The sequence below is a fragment of the Heterocephalus glaber genome, unplaced genomic scaffold (genome assembly GCF_053883595.1).
Source record: "Heterocephalus glaber isolate CG9 unplaced genomic scaffold, H.glaber_assembly_v1.0 deba00000071, whole genome shotgun sequence".
NCBI lineage: Eukaryota > Metazoa > Chordata > Mammalia > Rodentia > Bathyergidae > Heterocephalus > Heterocephalus glaber.
The window spans coordinates 35,830,155-35,851,823 of NW_028258137.1; the positions used below are offsets into that span (position 1 = coordinate 35,830,155).

Below are 21,669 nucleotides of genomic sequence, written 5' to 3' on the forward strand. Positions count from 1 at the left end.
GCCTTTTTGCAGGAAAAGTCATTTTTAAATGACTTTAATCTGTATTTTGAACGTAATTTTTCTATTTATTTCATTGTATTTCTTTGATTGCACTTATTCTGGGGAGGCTGAGGGTCTGGGATTTGTCATAATATCTCCCACTTGATGTTGTCGTATGGCATCTCCCAGGGGAGGGAGCCACTGTAACACTGTGGATAAAAATACCAAGTGAATAGGACTACGTGGGTTTATAGCCTGGTTCTGCTGGCTGCTAGCTATGTGGCATTGGGCGAGTTACTCAGCTTTTCCTTGCTGTGGTTTTCTTCTTTTATAAGTGAAAATGGTGATAATAGTACCTACCTTGCTGGACTGTTGAGAGGATTGGACGGGTTAGTACATATGAACTCTCAAAAGAATGCCTGGTACACAGTACATCTTTATGCATATTCACTTGAACTTGGAAAGGTGGTGGGTGGAGTGAGACTTTCCTTGAATCTACTTGTCCCTGTTTCTGAAATGTTCATCACCCCGCTTCCATGCTGCTTCCTCCCCTTCCAGCATGCCTGCCAGGGGTGTGTGCTCAGGCGTGCCCTTGTGTCGTGCCTGAGGGGCCCCCTCTTGTTCTGTGGATGCCCTGCTGATCCGTCCAAGCTTTGGCCACAGCTCCACTGCTCTCTAGCCTTCTTCTGCAGCACTGGGCTAAATGCCCCCATGCAAAATGCATTTGGAGGAGGTGGGATGGCAGCAGCCAAGGTTGAGTGTTATTTGAATAAAAGGCTTTAAACAGAGCAATCTGAGTTTGGGACTTTATATGTCAACATGCCCATTTCCTCTGATTGGGCCTTTTCACTTTAAGGAGACTTATTTTCATTTCAATTCAGATGATTATAATCTCAGCAGTTGCTCAGTTTGTTGCTCCCAGAATAATATGCTTTGCTTTAGTTTTGAAACTTGTTTGTAGAAAAATAAAGCCAACCAGCCAGCCCTGCAATGAACCTTGGGTACTCTGGCCCGAGCAGGTTAAGATTCCTCTTTTTCAAGCTCAGTAGGGGAATGACTGATGTCAAGGCCTGGGGATTTGGCCCTGCACTATCAGGAGATGCAGCCTGGCCAGACACTGCTGCAGCATCTGGCTGTGTCTGGAGCAGGTTGCTCACCTTCCTGGGCTTGGCTTCCTGAACTCAAAAATGGGATGTTCCTGGGCACAACCAGATATGGCTGTTGAGAGGATTAAAAGAAACTAATTGTGATAATAGACATACTTAGCACAGTGCTGGCACGTGGGACATGCTCAATAAATGTGGCTGCTAAAATTAGCACTAGTGGTATTAATTAGAACTAATTATTATTATTGGCAAAATAGTGCTTTTGTTTAATAGCTTTATTGAAGTGTAATTTGCATACCATAAAATTCACTTATTTTAAGGGCATAATTCAGTGACTCTTTAGTAAGTTCACAAAGCAGTACACCCGATCTTTCTTCAGAGCATTTCAGAAAGACCCAACTTACCTATTAACAGTTGATCTCTGGGTCTGCCTCCAGCCTCAGGCAGCCACAAGTCTACTTCCTGTCTCTACAGAGGTCTCTGCCCTGGACATTTATGTCAACAGACCAATAGTGGATTTTCATATTAATTTTTCTCACCTACATCTCAAAATGGTTCCCTTTTTTTTCAGATGCATAAACTGTGTCTGAGAAGTTAAGAGGAATCCTTATGGCATGGCAGAGTTACCAGAGCAGTGGGAGGACTTTGGGTGCAGGTAGCTTCCCTTTGGTCCCTGATGGCACAGAGGGTTTGGGAGCAAATGAACCCCAGCAGAGATACCTGTCTAGGCTTGTCCTGCAGGCAAGCTGCCTTTCTGGCTGTACTTGCCCAGTTGTTGAGTGTTTTCCACTAAACGGTTGTCAAGGGGGCTCTAGTGAGCTCCAGGGACCCCTTGGAGTGCAGACCATGGATCCATGGATTACCCCAGCCCTCCTCATGAGAGAGGACTCAAAGGGGAGCAGGACCTGACAGCCCTGGAGGACTTGCATGTGGACCTCCTCATCTTCTTACCCACGCAGGTGGGGTCTTATGTGACTGTATCCTGGGGAAGCTGGTCCAGGAGCATGTCAGGGTCAAAGGCCTGAAAGTTGCATGGTCATGGTATTAGTCCTGTCACTACTATTTTGTTATTTCCTTAGGTTGGGTTGCCAGGGCTTTGCCTTAGTTTCCTCATCTATACAGTGGTCCTGGCTTCTGCCTGTTGTGGTTTTGAGAAAGTGCTTAGTAGAGTGCTGGACACATAGGAAGGGTTCAGTATTAGTTCAAGTAGGAACTGAGCTAAGATATCAAAATAATAAAAAGCTGGTGAGTCCGGCCAGGGGCGGGGGCCAAGCAGGTCCCTTGGCTGTTCCAGCTCTAGCCATCTCCTCCCTGGGGTCTCTTTTGTCTGCGCCCAGTGGAGCACAGCTGGCAGGAGCTGGGAATTAACAGCCAGGGTCCAGGGCACCTCCCGCCTCCTCTAATCGAGGGAGCTGGCAGGAGCGGCTGTGTCCTTCCTGTCCAAAGGGCCTGTAATGTGAGGCCCCCAGGGGAGAAGGTGCCCTCACTCCTGGAGGGCCATTCTAGAGGTGCCAGGCTGCAGGGGTGAGGAGACTGCCAGGAGGCTCAGAGCTTAGAGGGCATCCATCCAGGACGAGCTTTGCCAGTAGTGCCAGCTGGCATGGGCAGATTGACAAATACACGGTTAGAGCTGGGGGCCTGAACGGGCGGGGTGGTGGTGGATGTGGGCTAAGGCTAGGCTCAGTGTCAGCTCTGAGGGACCTTCAGGACTCTTCATCCAACCCTTGCTGTCGCTGAAAGTCTTGGGGTCAGCCTGGAACAGCAGGAGCAGCTTCAGAGAGCCTTGAGTGGGGACCCTGGATTTTCGATTGTGCACAAATGTTGTGATGCATGTGAGCATGTGTGTGTAAGTAGAGTGTGCACAAGTGTGTGCATGTATAAGTTTGTGTGAATGATAGTATGAGATAATGTGAATGGTGTGTGATTGTGTGTAGGTGAGTATGTGAGGGATGTGTGTGGGAATGAGGGTGTGTGTGACTGTGTATGTGAATGTATGGGAGTGATAGGTACTGTGTGCAGGTAAGTGTGTGTATGCACTTGTGGTACTAGGCATGTGATGCACTGGGCTCTTCCTTTGCTGTGGGCTGGGGTGCTTCTGTGAGGCTGGGAGGCTTTTTTGAGGACGAAGCCAGCTGGATGGGACTGGGGAGGTGCGGGCAGTGGTTCTTTCCTCAGGGTTACAAGAGCAAGGTCAGCACAGTCGAATCTGGGCTTTTGTTTGTCTCTTCCCTGCCTGCAGCAGCCTGTGGTCTGTTTCATTCATTATTAAGTTTTAAATCCACCCAAAGAGAAACTTGAGCCTCGGAACTCTCTCCCACCCAGGCTGGCTCTGTCCAACCCCTGCCTGGGCTCGGGAACTTCACCGGCTTTATTTGTTGAGTCCTTTGTGCTTTTGTTCCCCAGAAACGGCAGCCCTTAGGTTTGTTTAGTTTCCCTCCGAGGCTGGACAGGCTGGACCTGCCATCGAAATCCCCCAGTCCCTGGGGAACATGGGAGTCATGGCAAGGAAAGCCCCTGGGGTGGGGTGGAGGGCCTCCCTGCTCTGAGTTCTGTGACCCATCCTCTAATCATTGCCACCATCTCCCCAGGGTCCTTGATGGACTTGGGGCAAATCCAGGGGTGGAGTGGAAACAAAGAAATCAGTCCCTCGATGGATGCTCTGGGCTGGGAAACCCGTGGGCCTCTCCTCAGTGCCCTTGTCTTAGTCCCTGCCTGAGCTGGATACTGGTTCACACCTCTTGTGTCTGGTCTGTTACAATCCCCTCATCCACAAAGAATGTGGTATAGCTGGTGGGATAAAGGACATTTTTTTTTCTGGAAAATTGTGCCCATGCCCCCTCAGTACCAGTGAGATTTCCATGCACAGTGAGGGTTGGAGGTGAGTTGATGCCCAGGTGTACATCAGGTGATGGGATATGTTCTTCTTTTGGCCCGCGGGACTGATGGCCTGTGAGGTCACTTCCGGTGACTCTGTCCAGGCTGTCCCTCCTCCCCCCATCAGGGAAGTGGCTGAGAACCTCACCTCCAGTGGGGGGTACTGTGTCCAGCCAGGCCCAGGCAGGTGTTGCTGAGGAAAAAGACATTTCCCTTCCGTATCCTGCCGCCCCTCTGCGGCATCCTCTGCAGATGGGAGGCCTGTATGTCCACTTACTTCCGGCCCCTGGCTCCCCCTTCTCCCCCCTGCAGCAGTTGGCCAGCTGCACAGCCTCAGCCCGAGAGCTGTCGAGAAGCTGGCTCTGTCCTTGTTTCCTGGCGGCCCTGGGAATTGCCTCTAATCTCTTCTCTGCCTTCCCCTGCAGATGGTGATGACGACCCACAGCTCTCCTGGGTGGCCTCATCTCCCTCCAGCAAGGATGTTGCATCACCCACGCAGATGATCGGAGATGGTTGTGACCTCGGCCTCGGTGAGGAGGAAGGGGGCACAGGCCTGCCATACCCTTGCCAGTTCTGCGATAAGTCCTTCATCCGCCTGAGCTACTTGAAGAGGCACGAGCAGATCCACAGTGACAAGCTGCCGTTCAAGTGCACCTACTGCAGCCGCCTCTTCAAGCACAAGAGGAGCCGAGACCGGCACATCAAGCTGCACACGGGCGACAAGAAGTATCACTGTCACGAGTGTGAGGCGGCTTTCTCCCGCAGCGACCACCTCAAGATCCATCTGAAGACCCACAGTTCCAGCAAGCCGTTCAAGTGCACTGTGTGCAAGCGTGGCTTCTCCTCCACCAGCTCACTGCAGAGCCACATGCAGGCCCACAAGAAGAACAAGGAGCATCTGGCCAAGTCGGAGAAGGAAGCCAAGAAAGACGACTTCATGTGCGACTACTGCGAGGACACCTTCAGCCAGACTGAGGAGCTGGAGAAGCATGTGCTCACCCGCCACCCCCAGCTCTCTGAGAAGGCCGACCTGCAGTGCCTCCACTGCCCTGAGGTCTTTGTCGACGAGAACACGCTGCTGGCCCACATCCACCAAGCTCATGCCAACCAGAAACACAAGTGCCCCATGTGCCCCGAGCAGTTTTCCTCGGTGGAAGGTGTCTATTGCCACCTGGACAGCCACCGGCAGCCCGACTCCAGCAACCATAGCGTCAGCCCCGATCCTGTGCTGGGCAGTGTGGCTTCCATGAGCAGTGCCACACCCGACTCCAGCGCCTCAGTAGAGCGTGGCTCCACCCCGGACTCCACCTTGAAGCCACTTCGGGGACAGAAGAAGCTGCGGGATGATGGGCAGGGCTGGTCCAAGGTGGTCTACAGCTGCCCTTATTGTTCTAAGCGGGACTTTACCAGCCTGGCCGTGCTGGAAATCCATCTGAAGACCATCCACGCGGATAAGCCTCAGCAGAGCCACACGTGTCAGATCTGCCTGGACTCCATGCCTACCCTCTACAACCTTAATGAGCACGTCCGCAAGCTGCACAAGAGCCACGCCTACCCCGTGATGCAGTTTGGCAACATCTCTGCCTTCCACTGTAACTACTGCCCTGAGATGTTTGCTGACATCAACAGCCTGCAGGAGCACATCCGCGTCTCCCACTGTGGCCCCAATGCCAACCCACCTGATGGCAACAATGCTTTCTTCTGCAACCAGTGCTCCATGGGCTTCCTGACTGAGTCCTCCCTCACCGAGCATATCCAGCAGGCCCATTGTAGTGTCAGCAGCGCCAAGCTGGAGTCTCCTGTTGTGCAGCCCACACAGTCTTTTATGGAGGTCTATTCCTGTCCCTACTGTACTAACTCACCCATCTTTGGCTCCATCCTGAAGCTGACCAAGCACATCAAGGAGAACCACAAGAATATCCCCCTGGCACACAGCAAGAAGTCTAAGGCGGAGCAGAGCCCAGTTTCCTCTGACGTAGAGGTGTCTTCCCCCAAGCGGCAGCGGCTCTCAGGAAGCGCTAACTCCATCTCCAACGGCGAGTATCCCTGTAATCAGTGTGACCTCAAGTTCTCCAACTTTGAGAGCTTCCAGACCCACCTGAAGCTGCACTTGGAGCTGCTGCTGCGGAAGCAGGCATGCCCACAGTGCAAAGAGGACTTTGACTCCCAGGAGTCCCTCTTGCAGCACCTCACGGTGCATTACATGACCACGTCCACCCACTATGTGTGTGAGAGCTGCGACAAGCAGTTCTCCTCAGTGGACGACCTGCAGAAGCACCTGCTGGACATGCATACCTTCGTGCTATACCACTGCACTTTGTGTCAGGAGGTCTTCGATTCCAAGGTGTCCATCCAAGTGCACCTAGCAGTGAAGCACAGCAATGAGAAGAAGATGTACCGCTGCACGGCCTGCAACTGGGACTTCCGCAAAGAGGCCGACCTGCAGGTACACGTCAAGCACAGCCATCTGGGCAACCCAGCCAAGGCTCACAAATGTATCTTCTGTGGGGAGACCTTCAGCACCGAGGTGGAGCTGCAGTGCCACATCACCACGCACAGCAAGAAGTACAACTGCAAATTCTGCAGCAAGGCCTTCCATGCCATCATTCTGCTGGAGAAGCACTTGCGGGAGAAGCACTGTGTGTTCGATGCTGCCACTGAGAATGGCACAGCCAATGGGGTGCCCCCCGCAGCCTCCAAGAAGGCTGAGCCTGCCGACTTGCAGGGGATGCTGCTTAAGAACCCTGAGGCGCCCAACAGCCATGAGGCAAGTGAGGATGATGTGGATGCGTCGGAGCCCATGTACGGCTGCGACATCTGCGGGGCAGCCTACACCATGGAGGTGCTGCTGCAGAACCACCGGCTGCGGGACCACAACATCCGGCCGGGTGAGGACGACGGCTCGCGCAAGAAGGCCGAGTTTATCAAGGGCAGCCACAAGTGCAACGTTTGCTCACGGACTTTCTTTTCAGAGAACGGGCTGCGGGAACACCTGCAGACGCACAGGGGCCCCGCCAAGCACTACATGTGTCCCATCTGTGGCGAGCGCTTCCCCTCCCTGCTGACACTCACCGAGCACAAGGTGACTCACAGCAAGAGCCTGGACACGGGCACCTGTCGCATCTGCAAGATGCCCCTGCAGAGTGAGGAGGAGTTCATTGAGCACTGCCAGATGCACCCTGACCTACGCAACTCACTCACGGGCTTCCGCTGTGTGGTCTGCATGCAGACGGTCACCTCCACGCTTGAGCTCAAGATCCACGGCACCTTCCACATGCAGAAGCTGGCGGGCAGCTCGGCTGCATCCTCCCCCAATGGCCAGGGGCTGCAGAAGCTCTACAAGTGTGCCCTGTGCCTCAAGGAGTTCCGCAGCAAGCAGGACCTGGTGAAGCTCGATGTCAATGGGCTCCCCTATGGCCTGTGCGCTGGCTGCATGGCCCGCAGTGCCAATGGACAGGTGGGGGGTCTGGTCCCACCCGAGCCTTCTGACCGGCCCTGTGCTGGCCTCCGCTGCCCCGAGTGCAGCGTCAAGTTCGAGAGTGCCGAGGACCTGGAGAGCCACATGCAGGTGGACCACCGTGACCTCACACCAGAGACCAGTGGGCCCCGGAAAGGCGCCCAGACATCACCAGTGCCCCGGGTAAGTGCAGTGTGCTGATCCTGCCCTCTGCTCCTTAGGGACTCACTGATCCCCATAGAAACCACACCTCCCCAGTGCCATTGTTCCTGGTGGTTCCCTTTAGTTGCTTATAGGCACTGTGTGACTAAGCATATCCACTCTGTAGTTCACTTCTCTATGTTGAACCTGGTGTCACCATTTCCTTTTCAGCTGTGTGACATGCACTTATTACAGCGTTTATCTGTCTGGGCCTCATTTGTCAAGTACCATCTGTGCAATGGGAGTGGCAATCACCTTGACTTCCTAGGATTGGTGTAAGGGGCCAGTGACCTGTAGGTAAAGTGCCTGGCACAGTGATTGACACAGTGAGCACTCCATCCGCAATGGCTGGCGCCTTTGATCTGGGTGGACTGACTTACGTGCTTACTGGGCTTACGTGCTTGCTGGGCCTCCTTGGGGAAGTCATTTAACTTCTCTGGGTGTTTTATACAGAACTCTTTTGACAAGCCCTAGAAATAATGTACACTCACAGGGCTTGCCTTAGTTACCAGCTGATAGCATCTTCTTCACTGATATACTTGTGACCCTGAGGTATGGTTCTGATCACTGTTATCATTAGTGATTTATTGATTCATTCATCACTTTTTTGGGGAGCACTTATTACATTTGGTGTTGCCTGGGAACCAAGGAGAACCAGGAATGGACCCACCTTAGGGGCTTACAGAAAAGGAGGTGCCACAGGCCCATTACTGTGGCTTTTGATGAAGCCATAGTAGGAAGTGAGGGCTACTGGTGGGTCTACTGGGTCATGGGTACAGGGGCTGAGGGCACCCGATGGTGGACCTGGAGCCTGTGTGACCTCTGGGTGTCAGCCCACACGGGCTCAGAGATTCCCACTGAGGCCATGCAGTGTTTCCAGACAGAGGAGGTGCCAAGTATGTCTTGGGAGGACCTTTCCCTGGAGTATTGCTGCTGGCGCCACTGGCAGAGAGGCAGGATTTGGGGAAGAGCCACCTGTCAGAGGTGGCTGCTGGAACACAGAGATGTTTGCTGTGGGTGTTTGGCCTTGGGATTGGAACTGGGGCCTGGGACTCAGCGTTGAGAGGGTGAGGTAGAGAGAGAGAGAGAGAGAGAGAGAGAGAGAGAGAGAGAGAGAGAGAGAGAGAGAGAAAGAAACAGTAAAGGGACAGTCCCACGGTGGAAGGGGCCACAGCGGCCTCCTGGCATTACAGGTGGATCCAGAGAGGCCCCGTGAGCCATAAGGACCTGGTGCGGACTCCTGGCTGGGGGAGAATCACCTGGATGGGGCTAGAGCTGTGTATCTGGCTGGGCCTGAGGCCTCCCCTGAGAGGCCTGTCTGGAAACCTTAAGCATGGGCTCTGACCACTGTTGCCCAGTTCTGACAGCCTCAGCTTGCTGGCTGGCCAGGGCATTTTGCGTAGTCCTGAGGATTGTTTGGGCCCTGGAGCCAGATGTCCTGCATTTAAATCTCCCTCTTCCAGTACCCAGCTGTGATTTGGCCTCTCAGGGCCTCTGTCCTTCCGTGTAAAGCCAGAAGGTAATAGTGATGGTAATTAACGGTGATAGTACTAGTAAGAGTAGTGATGGTAATAGTAGTAAAGTAGAAATAGTAATACAGTCTTGATCCAGAGGTGATGTCCCTGGGCTGCACTAGGGGCCAGTGTGAGTTTAACCAGCACCTGCTCTGCTTGGCCCCTGGCTATTCTTGGGTGCTTGTGAAATGTCACTGCTATTTCCCATGCTGACCTCCTCCACATTTTGCTCTGAGGATGAAATGAAGGAAGGAAGAGCTGGGCAGGCACCACTTGTGATTTTTCTCATTGGTGCTAACAGTCCACACTTACGAAGGGATAGGAGGATGCCAAGTGCCTTATATCTACTTACTCTCTTTAGCCCTTTCAATACTCACTTTTATAAGCAATGACACTGAGAAGGCACAGAACAGTGAGCCCATTCACTTTGAGTCCCAGCTTTCAAGAGGCAGATTAGGGATCTGAACCCAGACACACCACATCCAGTGCCACAGGCCATGTTCTTCAGCAACACTCTCCTGGCTGCAGCAGGGGAGAGGCTAGTGGGGTGGGGGCCAGGTGCTCATGCTTGTGCTGAGGTCGTGGGACATTGTAGCTGGGCCAGGCCTTTACCTGACTCTCTTGGGCCTACCCTGGCCTGGATCACCTTCCCTTTTCAGCCCTGCCCATCACTGGGCTGGGGTTCTTGGTGACTTGGGGGTTGCTTCTGGTGCTTTTGGTGCCCAAGGCTGTGGAAGTCTCCCCTTCCTTGGCCTTCCCTGGATCCAGCACTAAGTACAATTTGTAAAAGTCCCTACTGTGTGAGGGGTGCTCTCCTGGGCACCAACTCTTAGATTGTCTCCATAGCAACACTTGGGAGCCTTGCTGTGGCTTCTGTTTTGGCAAAGAGGAAATTCAGGCTCAGAAGAGTGAAGCCATAGTGCCCAAGATGCACAGCTTTGTATGGCAGTCCAGGATGGAAATCTTGTTTCCTGGGGCCTCCAGGCTTCCTCTTCCAGCCTTCTGCCTTGTGAAACAAGACTAGAGCTGAAAACCCCGTCTCCACCTGCCTGGAGGCCCAGGCAGACAGGCTGTTTGCAGAGAGGAGCTAGACAAAGCCCAGGTTGCTCCCAGCCATGGCGTGGCCTCTGGGGCCTTGCCCCCTGCCTGGGCACGCCTGGGGCAGGGGCCCAGCTGTCTGCTAGCCCACGCCTTCCCTCCCCTAGGACTCATTCATGTAGGAGCAGACCCTGGGGGCTTCGTGGGGCTTGGGGGCTGGCAGCCTGGGACCCTTGGGAGTGTATCCATAGCAACCAGCTCTCGGTGGACTGGGTTCCTGTGGGGCAGAGGCTGCTGCTGGCTAGAGCGTGAAGCATTGAGGTTTCTACCTCCCCCCATTTATGAGTAATAACAGCATCACTTAGGGGCCAGCAAGGGAAGACCCTAGCCCTGCAGCAACTCAGTGGGTCCTCAGGGTGCCTCTTTTGTGCTAGGTGGAGGGGCCTGGGTGCTCTCATCTCCTGTTTTACAGCCAGGTTAACAGATCTCCAGGTTGGAGGGTTAGCTTGTGTCCAGATTGTACCAGCTTTCTGTCACCTAGACCAGGACTGCCTGAGGATGTCTGGGCTGAGAGCTGAGAATGTCAGCCGAGATAGCAGGGTCCAAGGCAAGCCAGACTGCCATTGAATCCCATTTCCCCTAGTGGCTGGCTCAGGGCTCAGACCGAGGGACATAGCCTCTCAGAATTCCTGTCTATCCTTGGTGTGGAACATGCAGAGAGAGGGTGGGAGCTCAGTGTAGATGCTGCCTACAAATAGAGGGTGCTGAGTGCATGTGGGCTGTGTTCACAGTGATGGAAACTCAGCAGTGCTGGCTCCCCCTTGCTCCCCTTCTCTTTTCCTAGGGTGGCTGTTCTTCCCTGGCCTCTTGCTCCTGCCTTCCTCAGTCTCAGAGGGATATTCCTTCTGCTCTGAGGCTGCTCAGAGATGTGTGGGGGAGGTGGTCCCTGACCCTGGACCCTGGACCTCCGCTTGGATCCTGACCTGTGCTCAGGGAAGAGGCTTATGGCAAATGAGGCACTTTGAGTGCCAAGTTCTACCTGCCTAGAGGAGGCTGACACTGGAGAGTAGGGGTCTGTGGGACCTAGAGAAAGGGATACACACACAGTAGATGTTGTAATGAGAAGCACTGTGGACCAGCCAACTGTGCAGGTGTCTGTGTGTTTGTGTGAGTGTGTGTGTGCCTGCAGGCTGTGCACTGGTGTGCATTTGTGAATCTGTGTGTATCGGGAGGGTCTGTGGATGCATTTTGTGTCAAGAGCTGCTTGTGGTTCCGCGAGTATTTGGGAAGGTGGGTGTGAGTATCAGGGTTCTAGTGAAAGAGAAGATGTGTGTGGTTCTGGGGACAAGCTTAGATGTGTAATTCTGTGTGAACTCATGGCTCCATCAGGACATCTTCACCTCTAGGCATGTTACACATGAGGCATGTTAAACATACAATCTGTGTTGCAGGGAGTGGGCTCTGAGTGTGGAGTTATGAGTATGTCTGTAAAGGGCGTGTATGTTAATTTTGAGTTAGGGGAGATTGAGCACATGGATGCACATATGTGTGATAGGACAGCTATGTGTATGTCCTCGTGTGTGTGTGTGTGTGTGTGCGTGCATGTGCGCATGTGTGTGCGCTTCCTCTGCCTCCTCCCTTGGCAGTCCTCTGGGGCCTGTTTCCCTACCAGAAAGGGCCTTCTCACTTGGCAGTGCTTCTCCAGACACCAAAAGGGTGGCTACCTGGTATAGGGACTATTGGGGGACACTTCTCTTCTTGTCAAGGCCTTCATGATTTTTTTTCCAAGCACAGCGAGCCCATTTTCCTCACCTGCTTCTAGGGCAACAACAGAATTACTTGATTATAGACTCCTCCACACCAGTCTGGACCAACCATGGCTGTGGCCCCTAGGGGCTTCTCCCCAAGCAGATCTGTGGAGGGGAACATGGTCTTCTCTCCAGCCTTGGCTGCAACCTGACACCACTACCTTCTTCCCACCCACCCACTCACCCACATGCAGGGCTGGGCACCCACCCGCAGCCTCTCCTGGGCTTACTGGGGATGGAGCTCCCGGGGGTGGGACTCATTCATTCATTCATCCACCCAAGGATCCAGGAGTCTGATGCTGCAAGGCAGAGTGGATGAGACCCTTGTGAATGAGCATGCTGTAGATGGTAGAGGGACCACCGGTGCTCCTTCTTCATTTGCACGGAGTTGAGCCCTGGTAGGGGCTTTGGAGCTGTGTCCTCTCAGAAGACCTCAATGTCTACTCAGTCTGGAGGCTGGCCTCCTCGGCTTTGTCCCATACCACCCTCTCAGACTCACCTTGCTCTGCTCCAGGGCTTTTTGTGCCGAGTGCCTGCTTCTGGAACCAGTGCCTAGCCTGCACTGTGGACATATGGAACTCCCAGTTCTGAAACACTGAGGGATAAGACTCTGTGAGAGGGGATCCTCGAGCTCAAGAAGGGACCCCACTCTGGAGCCTGAAAGCCCACCAGCTTTTCCAGCCATTCACTCATGCATTCATTCATTCAACAAAGATTTCTTTAGCAGCAAAAACAGTTGTAATAAAAGCTAAAAAATTATTAAGTTTTCACCCTGGTCAATCCCTGTGCCAAGGTAGTAGGCATTCAAGATAGTCAAGTCACCTTTGGTCTCTTTTCCCCTTCTGCCCTAATAGAATGCTTTGCATAATATATGATTCTGTAACTTTGCTTATGGCATTCAATAAATCCTTTGTAAGCATCGGTTTGGTGAACAAACACATCCCCAGTCCTCTGGGTGCTCAGGGTGCAGTGGGAGAACAGACAAGTCAATCATCCATGACACAGCAGTGTACTGATCCCCCTGGTGCTTTTAGCTGAAGCTTGGAGGTCTGAGTTGGCCCTGAACTCATTCTGAGGTGTGAAGAGAAGTCTTCTCAGAAGACATGACATCGAAGCTGAGTCCTCAAGGATGGAAAGGGAGTTCCCACAAAGGCCTGAAGGATTGTGGAAGACTGCAGGTACAGGGGTACCCAGGTGGAAGCTGCAGCAGCTAAGCTCTTGGTGGCTCATCCTGCATTGTTTAGAGTTGGGCTTGGGTCCTTGGCTAAGAAATCCAAAGTCCTGCTCCCTTTTCCAGAGGTAAGAGATCCCCCATCATCCCAGGAGCCAGAATGGCCTTCAAAACTCATAGGTTTTTTGAGTTCCAATACCACCTTTCTCATTAAAAACAAAAAATAGAAAAACCCAAAACCATAGCCACCATCTTTTCCTGAGATAGATAACACCACCTGTGTTTCCAGGCAGCAAGTTTCATAACTACCCAGGCTTAGTTGTAAGAGGAAGTCTGCTCCTCATGACTTGTCAGGAAACTCTGAGAGCTCCAGTTTTCTGCTGCCACCTCCAAAGGCAGCTGTTGATAGCCCCTAGGTATGGGTTACAGCTGTAGGTTACAGGTGGCCTTGTGTGCCCAGTGCAGATGAGGAAATCCTCAGCTACCTTTGAGTACCAGAGTTGTCAGGAGTGGTGTTCTATGCTCAGCCACTTGGTTTTTAGCGTGGACAAATGGATGAGAATGTTGCTGGATGGATGGAAAGATGACTGGCTGGTTGGGTGGGTGACTGGGTAGGGAGAGGATAGTTAAGTGGATGTGTGGAGACTGATGGATGAGTAGATGGATGGGTGAGAACATGGTGAATGGATGAATGGCTGGAGGGGTGGGTGTGCATGTGGATGGATGGGTGAGTAGACGGATTTGCCCATCCCGGTATGGCAGCCTTCCTCAGCCCCTAAGTTTAAGCCATCTCCATGATCTAGCAGAGGTGCACCTCCCTTGGAAAGTAGCCTGGGCCCCTTCCCCAGGCCAGTGGAACTGGCATCAGAGGTGGGAAGAGAGTGGCTGGCAGGGTCCATAGCCATTTTGGGACGTCTTGAGCCAAGCTGTCAAGGAACTTTTGTCTTTGCTTACCTCCTGACTCTTAATTCCTTTCTTTTTGTATTCTAAACAGAAAAAGACATACCAGTGCATCAAGTGCCAGATGACCTTCGAGAATGAGAGAGAGATCCAAATCCACGTTGCCAACCACATGATTGGTAAGAGAGCACTGCCTCTCAGCTGTGCGGGGGCCACTCATCAGGGTATGGAATTGGTGGTTCTAATCATCATTTTACTGGCTTTTAGGGCAAAGGACAGAGTCACTGCTGCTGTTTCTGAGACATTTCAAATGGGAGTAAAAATGTCAGAGTGGGAGCACTTTCTCCATCCAAGGCTTCTTGTCGCGGCTCCACTCACATTACAATCAAACTTTTGACAATCTCTTCCATTTCCCAGCATAAATTTCCCTCCAATTCTGAAACGAAGTGCTTTCCAGTTGTCAAGCACTCAGGGGCAATTATGCTTCAATTTTGTATGTCATGACATTGAATAGATTTAACTGCTCACATTTCCCCACTCAACATGGTGAATTCCTCAGGCACATTGTCAAAACAGAATGCTTACAAAGTCATTCCAGTCCTTTTCCTCTTCTTTTTCAAGTGGATTTGGACTTTGTAAAACTCAGTCTTTATATAAGGGGAGCTTTCAAAGTGCCACAGAGTTCACACATTGGCTGGAGGCATCTGGGAAAGCTGTGAAGTCTCATTGTCCTTGGCCAGACGGGAGTGGTCCCTCTGGCAGCTGGGGATGCCCAGGTTGGAAGTGAGGGCACAGCTGGGTGTTCTGAGTGCAGACTGGCATGAGGTTTGAAGGGCAGTGGGTGGAGTGATGGTATTTGGGAGTCAGGGCTCAGAGAGATTCTGGAACCCTGGTGCCTTGGATCTTTCTCCCCCCAAAACCCGGATCTTTCTTGAATGTGTGATCACCTTTTCTGAAACTCTAAGCAGGTTGTGAGCTGTAAGCTGTCAGTCCCACTTGGAGGGTCCTGATCCATGCTCATCCCCACTTTTCTTCTTGTAATGTCGTCTCATTATAGTCTTAGCAGCAACCATGCTATCAGCGTGCTGTTTAACAAACCCTTTGATATGTGCATCTGAAAACCTCACGTGGCTCCATGAATTGTTCCCATCTGAACACACCTGTGTAGCTACCATCCAGGACAGGAAAGCAGGCTGTTCTCAGCATTCCAAAGTGACTCTCTCAGCCTCCTTAGGATCTGCCCACCACCAAAGGTCATACCACCCTGAGGGGTGACAGCATAGGTCAGCTTTGCCTGACCTGTGCTCTCTATAAATCACAGTTTATTTCTACCTAGTGGTGCCTGGCATCATCCGTTTTTCCCACGACTGCCTCTAGTTGGTGCTCATTCTCTCTTGGTGTGAACCATGCTGTCATGTGAACAGGCTACCATTTGTCTGTTCTACTACACGGGCTCATTTTGGAGTTGTTTCAAATGGTGTGCTGCTGTGAACATTCATACATATCTGTCAGTGAACACATGTATGTGATCTTAATGGGAATGCAGGAATATATAGATATTATATATCTCTATATGAGATAATGTTATTTATATGTGCATCACATAAATATTAATGGAAATACAGAAGTAAAATTGCTGGGTCATAGGCCGTGTGATGGCTGCCTTTGGTGACAAATCAATGTTTGAAGTGGTTGTGGCACTTCCTTTCTAACCAGCAGTGTGAGAGTTTCAGGAGATCAACATCTATGTTGTCACCAACTTTGTACATAAAAAGAGCTGTTGCAAAGGTGCTTCTTTAGGGAAGATCCTTGCAGAATGAGTACTGTTCCCCTGGTCCCACCCAGCTGGTGCTGCTCTGCTCACTGGGTTTGGGAGCCCAGTGCCTGAGCTTGGCCCTGATCTGGAAGCCTCTGCTTCCACTGACTTGGAGCTAGTCCCCCAAACACACTGCGCCCAGGCATGTGTGTGGTAGGGCTTACCCAGTCATGAGGGGAAGGAAGAGCCCAGGAAGGGCAGGGCAGCACCAGGAGCTCGGCCTGACAGGGAGATTGGTGGCTTTTTAATTTCTTCTGTCTGCAAGCCCCCTGCTGAAGTATAAGAAGGAACACTACCCTGTCAGTCACCGGCTGCTGAGAGCCCTTTCACAGGAGTGTCAGGGAGGTGAAGATGAAGATATCTAAGAATGTTTGCTTTTGTAGCAGGTGGTGATGCACGCTCCTGTTTATAAGCATGAAGGGCGAGAGCCTGGCTAATTGGACCGCAGTGATTTCAAAGGTGTTTCCCTTCTTTCCCTCCTCCACCTCGCCTTTGTGCACAGCCTGGAAGCTGTGTCCTCAGGTGGAAGGCAAGGGACTGCTTGGAACTGGACTCGCAGGAACACAAGGGGGGTGGTGTGTGATGAGCATTTGGGCCTTTGTGCGAGCCGTGGGCCGAGCTTGTGTGGAAAGAATCTGGTCTGGTGGCTGGATAGAGCCCCTCACCCAGGGCGCCTCGCAGTACTGTGGCCTGCCTGCTTCCTGGCCCAGCCCTGGGGCAGCTGGAGGCCGCAGGGCCTGCAGCCAGGAGTAGGTGGCCTTGGAGGCAGAGAGCCCTCGCCTGCTCTCTGCCTGCTTGCTCTCCCCACCTCATAACCTTCTCTATCAGATTATACAGGCTGCATGTTTGGTGGGCTCTGTGGGTGCGAGAGGGTGAAGGGGACACGGCAGTCCCTGCCCTCAGAGGCCTCACAGCATCCTATAGAGGACACCGCGAAGCACACACTGTGCCATGATGGAGGCACTCAGATGAGGATGCTAACAGTTGCCACCCACTCCACCTACTACGTGCCACACACCTTATGCTGGTGCTGGTCTCTTGTCTGCAACCTGAGCTGGCAGATGTCAAGTGACTTCCCCAAGTTCTTACAGCCAGTGCACGGTGGAGGCAGGGCCTGACAACAGCAGGCCCTTCCCATTGTGTTTGCAGGCCCTGTCAGGGCTTTTGGGGCTCCCTGTCCATGGGGAAGGTAAATAAGGGGCATCCAGAGCAAAGACCTCTGCATCCCAGTATGTCTCTCAGCAGGGCTGGGTATTGAAGGCTGAAGAGGAGTTTTTTCCATGGCAAGGCTTTCTCTGATAGAGTGAGGGCTTGGCCCAGGAGGAGGGTGCTTGAACTGTGTGTTGTATTAGGCTGTGGAGGTGGGACACAGCCTTATCTGGCAGGAGCAAGTCAGTGAGTTTCAGAGCTATAGAGCCTGACCTGTCTGGATGGAGGCATCATTCATGGTAGCTTTGTGGGTAGTGAGGGATGGATAGTTTGGGACCAGGCCACAGGAAGCCTTGAAGGCCATGTGCAGGGGTTTGGATTTGGATGTCACCTGGTAGGCCAGGTCCATCTTTGGAGCCCCTTGGCTGATTTCTTTTGGTTTCTCTTGAAAATCCAGAAGAGTGGCAGCCCCACATTCCCACAGGACATAGCTGATAGAGCCAGCAGCTGCCAATCCCTGTGGGGAGGGCACAGATGCCCAGGTACCATGGTGCCATGGGGGTCTACTCAGCTCATTTCTGTCCCCAGCCTGGTCCCAGGGGGTTCCCGAGTGCACAGTCTGGAGCTGAAATGTTAGGGAGCCATCCAAGGTTTAGAGCAGAGCTGGGCTGGGATGGAGGATTAACAGCATTAACCTGGCTGTAATGCTGAGGGGGACAGGAGAGGGACAGGACAGAAACCTGCCTGGTTCAATCCAGGGGTGAGGATTAGGGCAGGGAGGAGGGAAAATGGACAGAATGGTTTGGCTGACGCTGTGTGCTGGAGGCTTGGGAGGTGAAGCCACTGGTGGAATGAAGGAATGGTGTGTGGGGAACGAAGACCGACACAGGAGGCCTGGCCCAGCTTGGCTGTGCAGCCCCAGTGGCTCTATTGGGCACTTCCCTGTGGACAACTTCTCTTTCTAAATGACCCGAACTCTGGAGCTGGCCTGGGTAATGGTTCCCCTTAGCAGCACGGAGGGCACTGTTCAGCTCAGAGGCCTTCTCATAAACTTAGGGCATTTGGGGGGTTCAGGGCAGGCCTCCCCTGGGATCCAGACTGCTGGAGACCTCCCCCGGGGTTACTAAGCTGGCCTTTTTATAGTGGTGTGTGCATGTGTGGGGGCCTCTGTGTGTCTTCGAAGCCTGGAGACCCTGGGAGTTAGGATGACTCAGGGCCATGTCTCCTTGGATACATTCTCCCAGCACCCCTCTCCCAGCTGCTGCCAGGGAGGGAGCACTTTGGATCTGCTAGAAAGACAAGGGTCTTTGGAAACCTTTTCAGCAGCAGGGTTGCCTTTGAAATCCCCCCTCCCCACAGGGAATGAGGCCCCTTCCCTGGGCCTGCCCCAGCTTTTGAAATGGCTTTAGACACCCCTTCCCCCTACAGGCACTTCAAAAACTTGGAGCAGTGCACAGCTCTGTTCTGTGGCCTCCTGCCAAGATGACCCCTCCACCCAGACTCAGCCCCCAGCCTCTCCACCCCCACTCTGGGAGGGAGCCTCTGCTCTTTGCTCTGCAGGAGGCTCCTGTCTCCAGAGAGCCAAAGGAGGCTTGTGGGGGCTGTGCAGAGTCATTTTGCGTGCCCCCCCCCTCCATGGCTGGGGAGGGGAGGGGTACCCATCTTCTCCACAAGTTATGCCTAAGGGATGCACACTGTCCTTTAGATTGCTCCGGACACCATTCTGGGAAGCAGGGCCTGCACTGGAGACCCTGACTTGGCCAACTGGCTGCTCCTTGACTGACAATAGACATCTGTCCTGTGAGTGCTTTGGGGTAGGCACGGCTGAATTAGGGCTCTGAGAACTTGTCCTTGAGAGAAGAAACTTGCTATGACCCAGGTTGGACCCAGGGGCATGTCTCAGCCCCTGGGTCCCTGGATGTCCTTACTCAGGGCCTCGTGGGCCCCTTGGGAGCCTTGAGGAGAACAGGCTGGGAAGGGATATCCTCGGGGAATTGCTTTGGTATCGTTTGCCCTCAGTGTCCTTGGACAGTGGCTGTGGACTCTGGCGGGAGGCCAGGCAGAGCCAGCTGTCCCAGAGGGGCGTTAGTCACTCAGGAGCCCTCTCTTGGTCATGCTGGCACTGGTCCCTAGCTGCCTCGCAAAGGGTGGGCTTTGCTGTCAGGGGTGAAGAAAGGGAGCAGGAAAGAGTCATCTGGAGGATCAGCCTCTCCCACCTCCTGCTCAGGCCTTCACTGTGGCCCAGTGCTGGCCTCTGCCTGTACTCCTAGCCCTTCCCCTCACTGCCGAGAGACACATGGGCCAGTCCTGGGGGAGTGCCATGCATGCTGGAGACAGAGAGAGATGCAGAGAGAGACGGGGGCGGGGGGGGGGGGAGATGGAGAGACAGAGACGGAGAGGAGTTTCTGCTTGACAGTCTTTGAGAAGCACATACCAGGAGATGTGTCTAGGCTGCCCTGCAGGTCCAGGCCAGCTTCTCACTGCTGTTGGGACCTCTGAGTCCCTGAGGCAGCCCAGCCTGCAGCATGTTTCAGAAAGGGATTGCTGATCCGAGGTGAAGGCCTGTTGGAAGACGGTGACCCCCTTCATACCAGGGAGAACAAACCCTAAAGATATAACAGAAGAGAATAGCACAGGACAAGGGAGGCAAAGAACCTCCTGCCTCCTTCCTGCCAGGAGCACATGGTGCTGCTCCACCTGGTCAGCTCTGTAATGGTGTGTCTGCTAGACACAGACTAGAACCAGACAGCTGTCCAACCTCAGAATGTGGCACAAATGTCTTCTTCTCCACGTGGAGGTTTTGTTTCAGGTTCTGGGATTGTTCCGTCCCAATAATAACCCTGTGGAGAGAGAGCCTTTAATTCATTACTTTTCTTCTCCTCTCCTTTTTCCTCCTGTTCCTCTTGTTTCTTCTGCTCATCCCCCTCTTCCCTTCCCCTCCCTTATCCTGTTATTTAAATCCCTGCATTAGGGAACAGCCTCCTACCCCCAAGCCTATCAGGTGAGAAAACCAGCCGAAAGGACTCAGTTTCCCTGACTTTAAATCCTATTGGTACCTTTCCGGAGCACTTTGGGCCATGGAGAACCTGTCAGTTCTGAATTTTAAACTAGTGGCTATCGTCTTATTTTCCTGAATTTCCTTTGTATGTTTGGTATTTTTAAGAGGGGACCGACCTTTGTAGATGGGGTTTCCTCTGATAATAGTAACCTTGTGACTTCCTGTACAGTAAATTGCTCAAAGTCCTCCTGGGCTCCGTGAGGAACTGCCACAGTGTAAGAAGTGGGTGCTCAGAGGCCAGGCATGGTGTGGCTCAGTTGGAGAACCCCAGGATAGCCTCCTGGGAGAGGCAACACCTAGTCAGTGCCCTGCAAGGTGGGAAGGAAGATAGGAAAGACACTCGAGGCAGAGCTCTAGCAGCTCATAGAGGGGGCCTGCTTGGTGCAGGGGATGGTGAGGAACTCAGAAGTGCTACAGAGCAGACCGTGTGGCCAGAGGCAGCAGACATGAGGTCCAGTAGGCGAGAAGATGCAATGCTGGGTAGGATGTGTGCTGGAGAAACACTTAGGAGGCAAAACCAGCAGTGGAGTGTGGGAGTTGAGTGCATATGGGATGTGGAGAAGTTAGGAGTGACTCAGAAATGTCAGGTGTCCAGGGTGTGGGTGACAGACAGAAGATGATATTGTGCCAGAAGAGGAGCTGTTGGAGCTGGTAAAGAAGACGACAGTGCTAATCATGGTCAGGAAAGTCTGACGAGGTTTCCCAAGCACCTGGCCCTTCACTCAGTGTCTCTGTGTGTTAACACACCTCCCCTCCCCATAGAACCCAGGAGGGCGGTCCTGCTGCTGTCCCCCTTTCCTAGTGGGGAGTTGAGGCGTTCTATCCAATGTGTGTTCCAGAATGGGGGCTTGAACCTGCTCCCTTGACCCTTTTACCCCAAGGCTCCTCATGCTCCTCAAACGTGAGTTTGTTCAGTTGTCCTCACACACACTACTGGGGAGTCTATTCAGCAGACAAGGAGCTCAGGGCAAAGGTCTGGGTCAGAGGAGTGGGTTGGGGCATCTGCATAGACAGGGCATTGGGGAGAAACTGGGAGAGTGAGTGGCATGTGTCATCAGTGCTAGGGCAGCCTCGGAGGGGCCAGGAGGGAGGCTGAGCAGGGAGAGAGGAAGCAGGTGGAAGTTGGGTTGAGGGGAGAAAGTAAGACCAGAGGTGTCCACCTGGCTGTCCAGGTCCTAGCTGGGAAGAGAGGGTGGGAAGCTGGAACTGAGGGTCCCAAGGGTCCCAGGAAGTTTTAGCATTTTGGGGGCAGAGGCCAGGATATGTTTCCAGGCTAAGGAAAGAGCTAGGAGGAACGGGGACAGGAAGGAGGAAGTGAGGAAGAGACAGTGATGGAAGGGTTCTCGAGGGGCAGGGCCTGGCCCAGACACATCTCACCTGGACCAGCTTGTAAACACATCCTCTTCTTGCTCTAATGCCCCCTGGGCATGTTATTGTGTTGAATTGACTTTGTTTCATGTCCTTTCTGGTCATCCAGCTGCTTAGGAGTAGCTGACACCTGGTCAGTTTCCCTCGTATCTGTTTCTGGCTGTGATGGAGACATCAGGGGTCTGTGGCTAGTGGTGGCCCCAGAGCTTGGTCTCCTCTGCCCTGAGCAC

General features: G+C 53.1%; 1 protein-coding gene across 11 annotated transcripts in view; it reads left to right on the forward strand.

Annotated features, from left to right (window-relative positions):
* Positions 1-21,669, forward strand: part of Znf423 (zinc finger protein 423) — a 319,020-nt gene that overhangs the window by 177,067 nt on the left and 120,284 nt on the right. For all 11 annotated transcript variants that reach the window (XM_087206814.1, XM_087206799.1, XM_021260944.2 and 8 more), the window contains 2 exons: positions 4,385-7,599; positions 14,143-14,227. In XM_087206814.1, the coding sequence (XP_087062940.1) occupies positions 4,385-7,599; positions 14,143-14,227 (3,300 nt within the window). The remainder of the gene's footprint in view (positions 1-4,384; positions 7,600-14,142; positions 14,228-21,669) is intronic.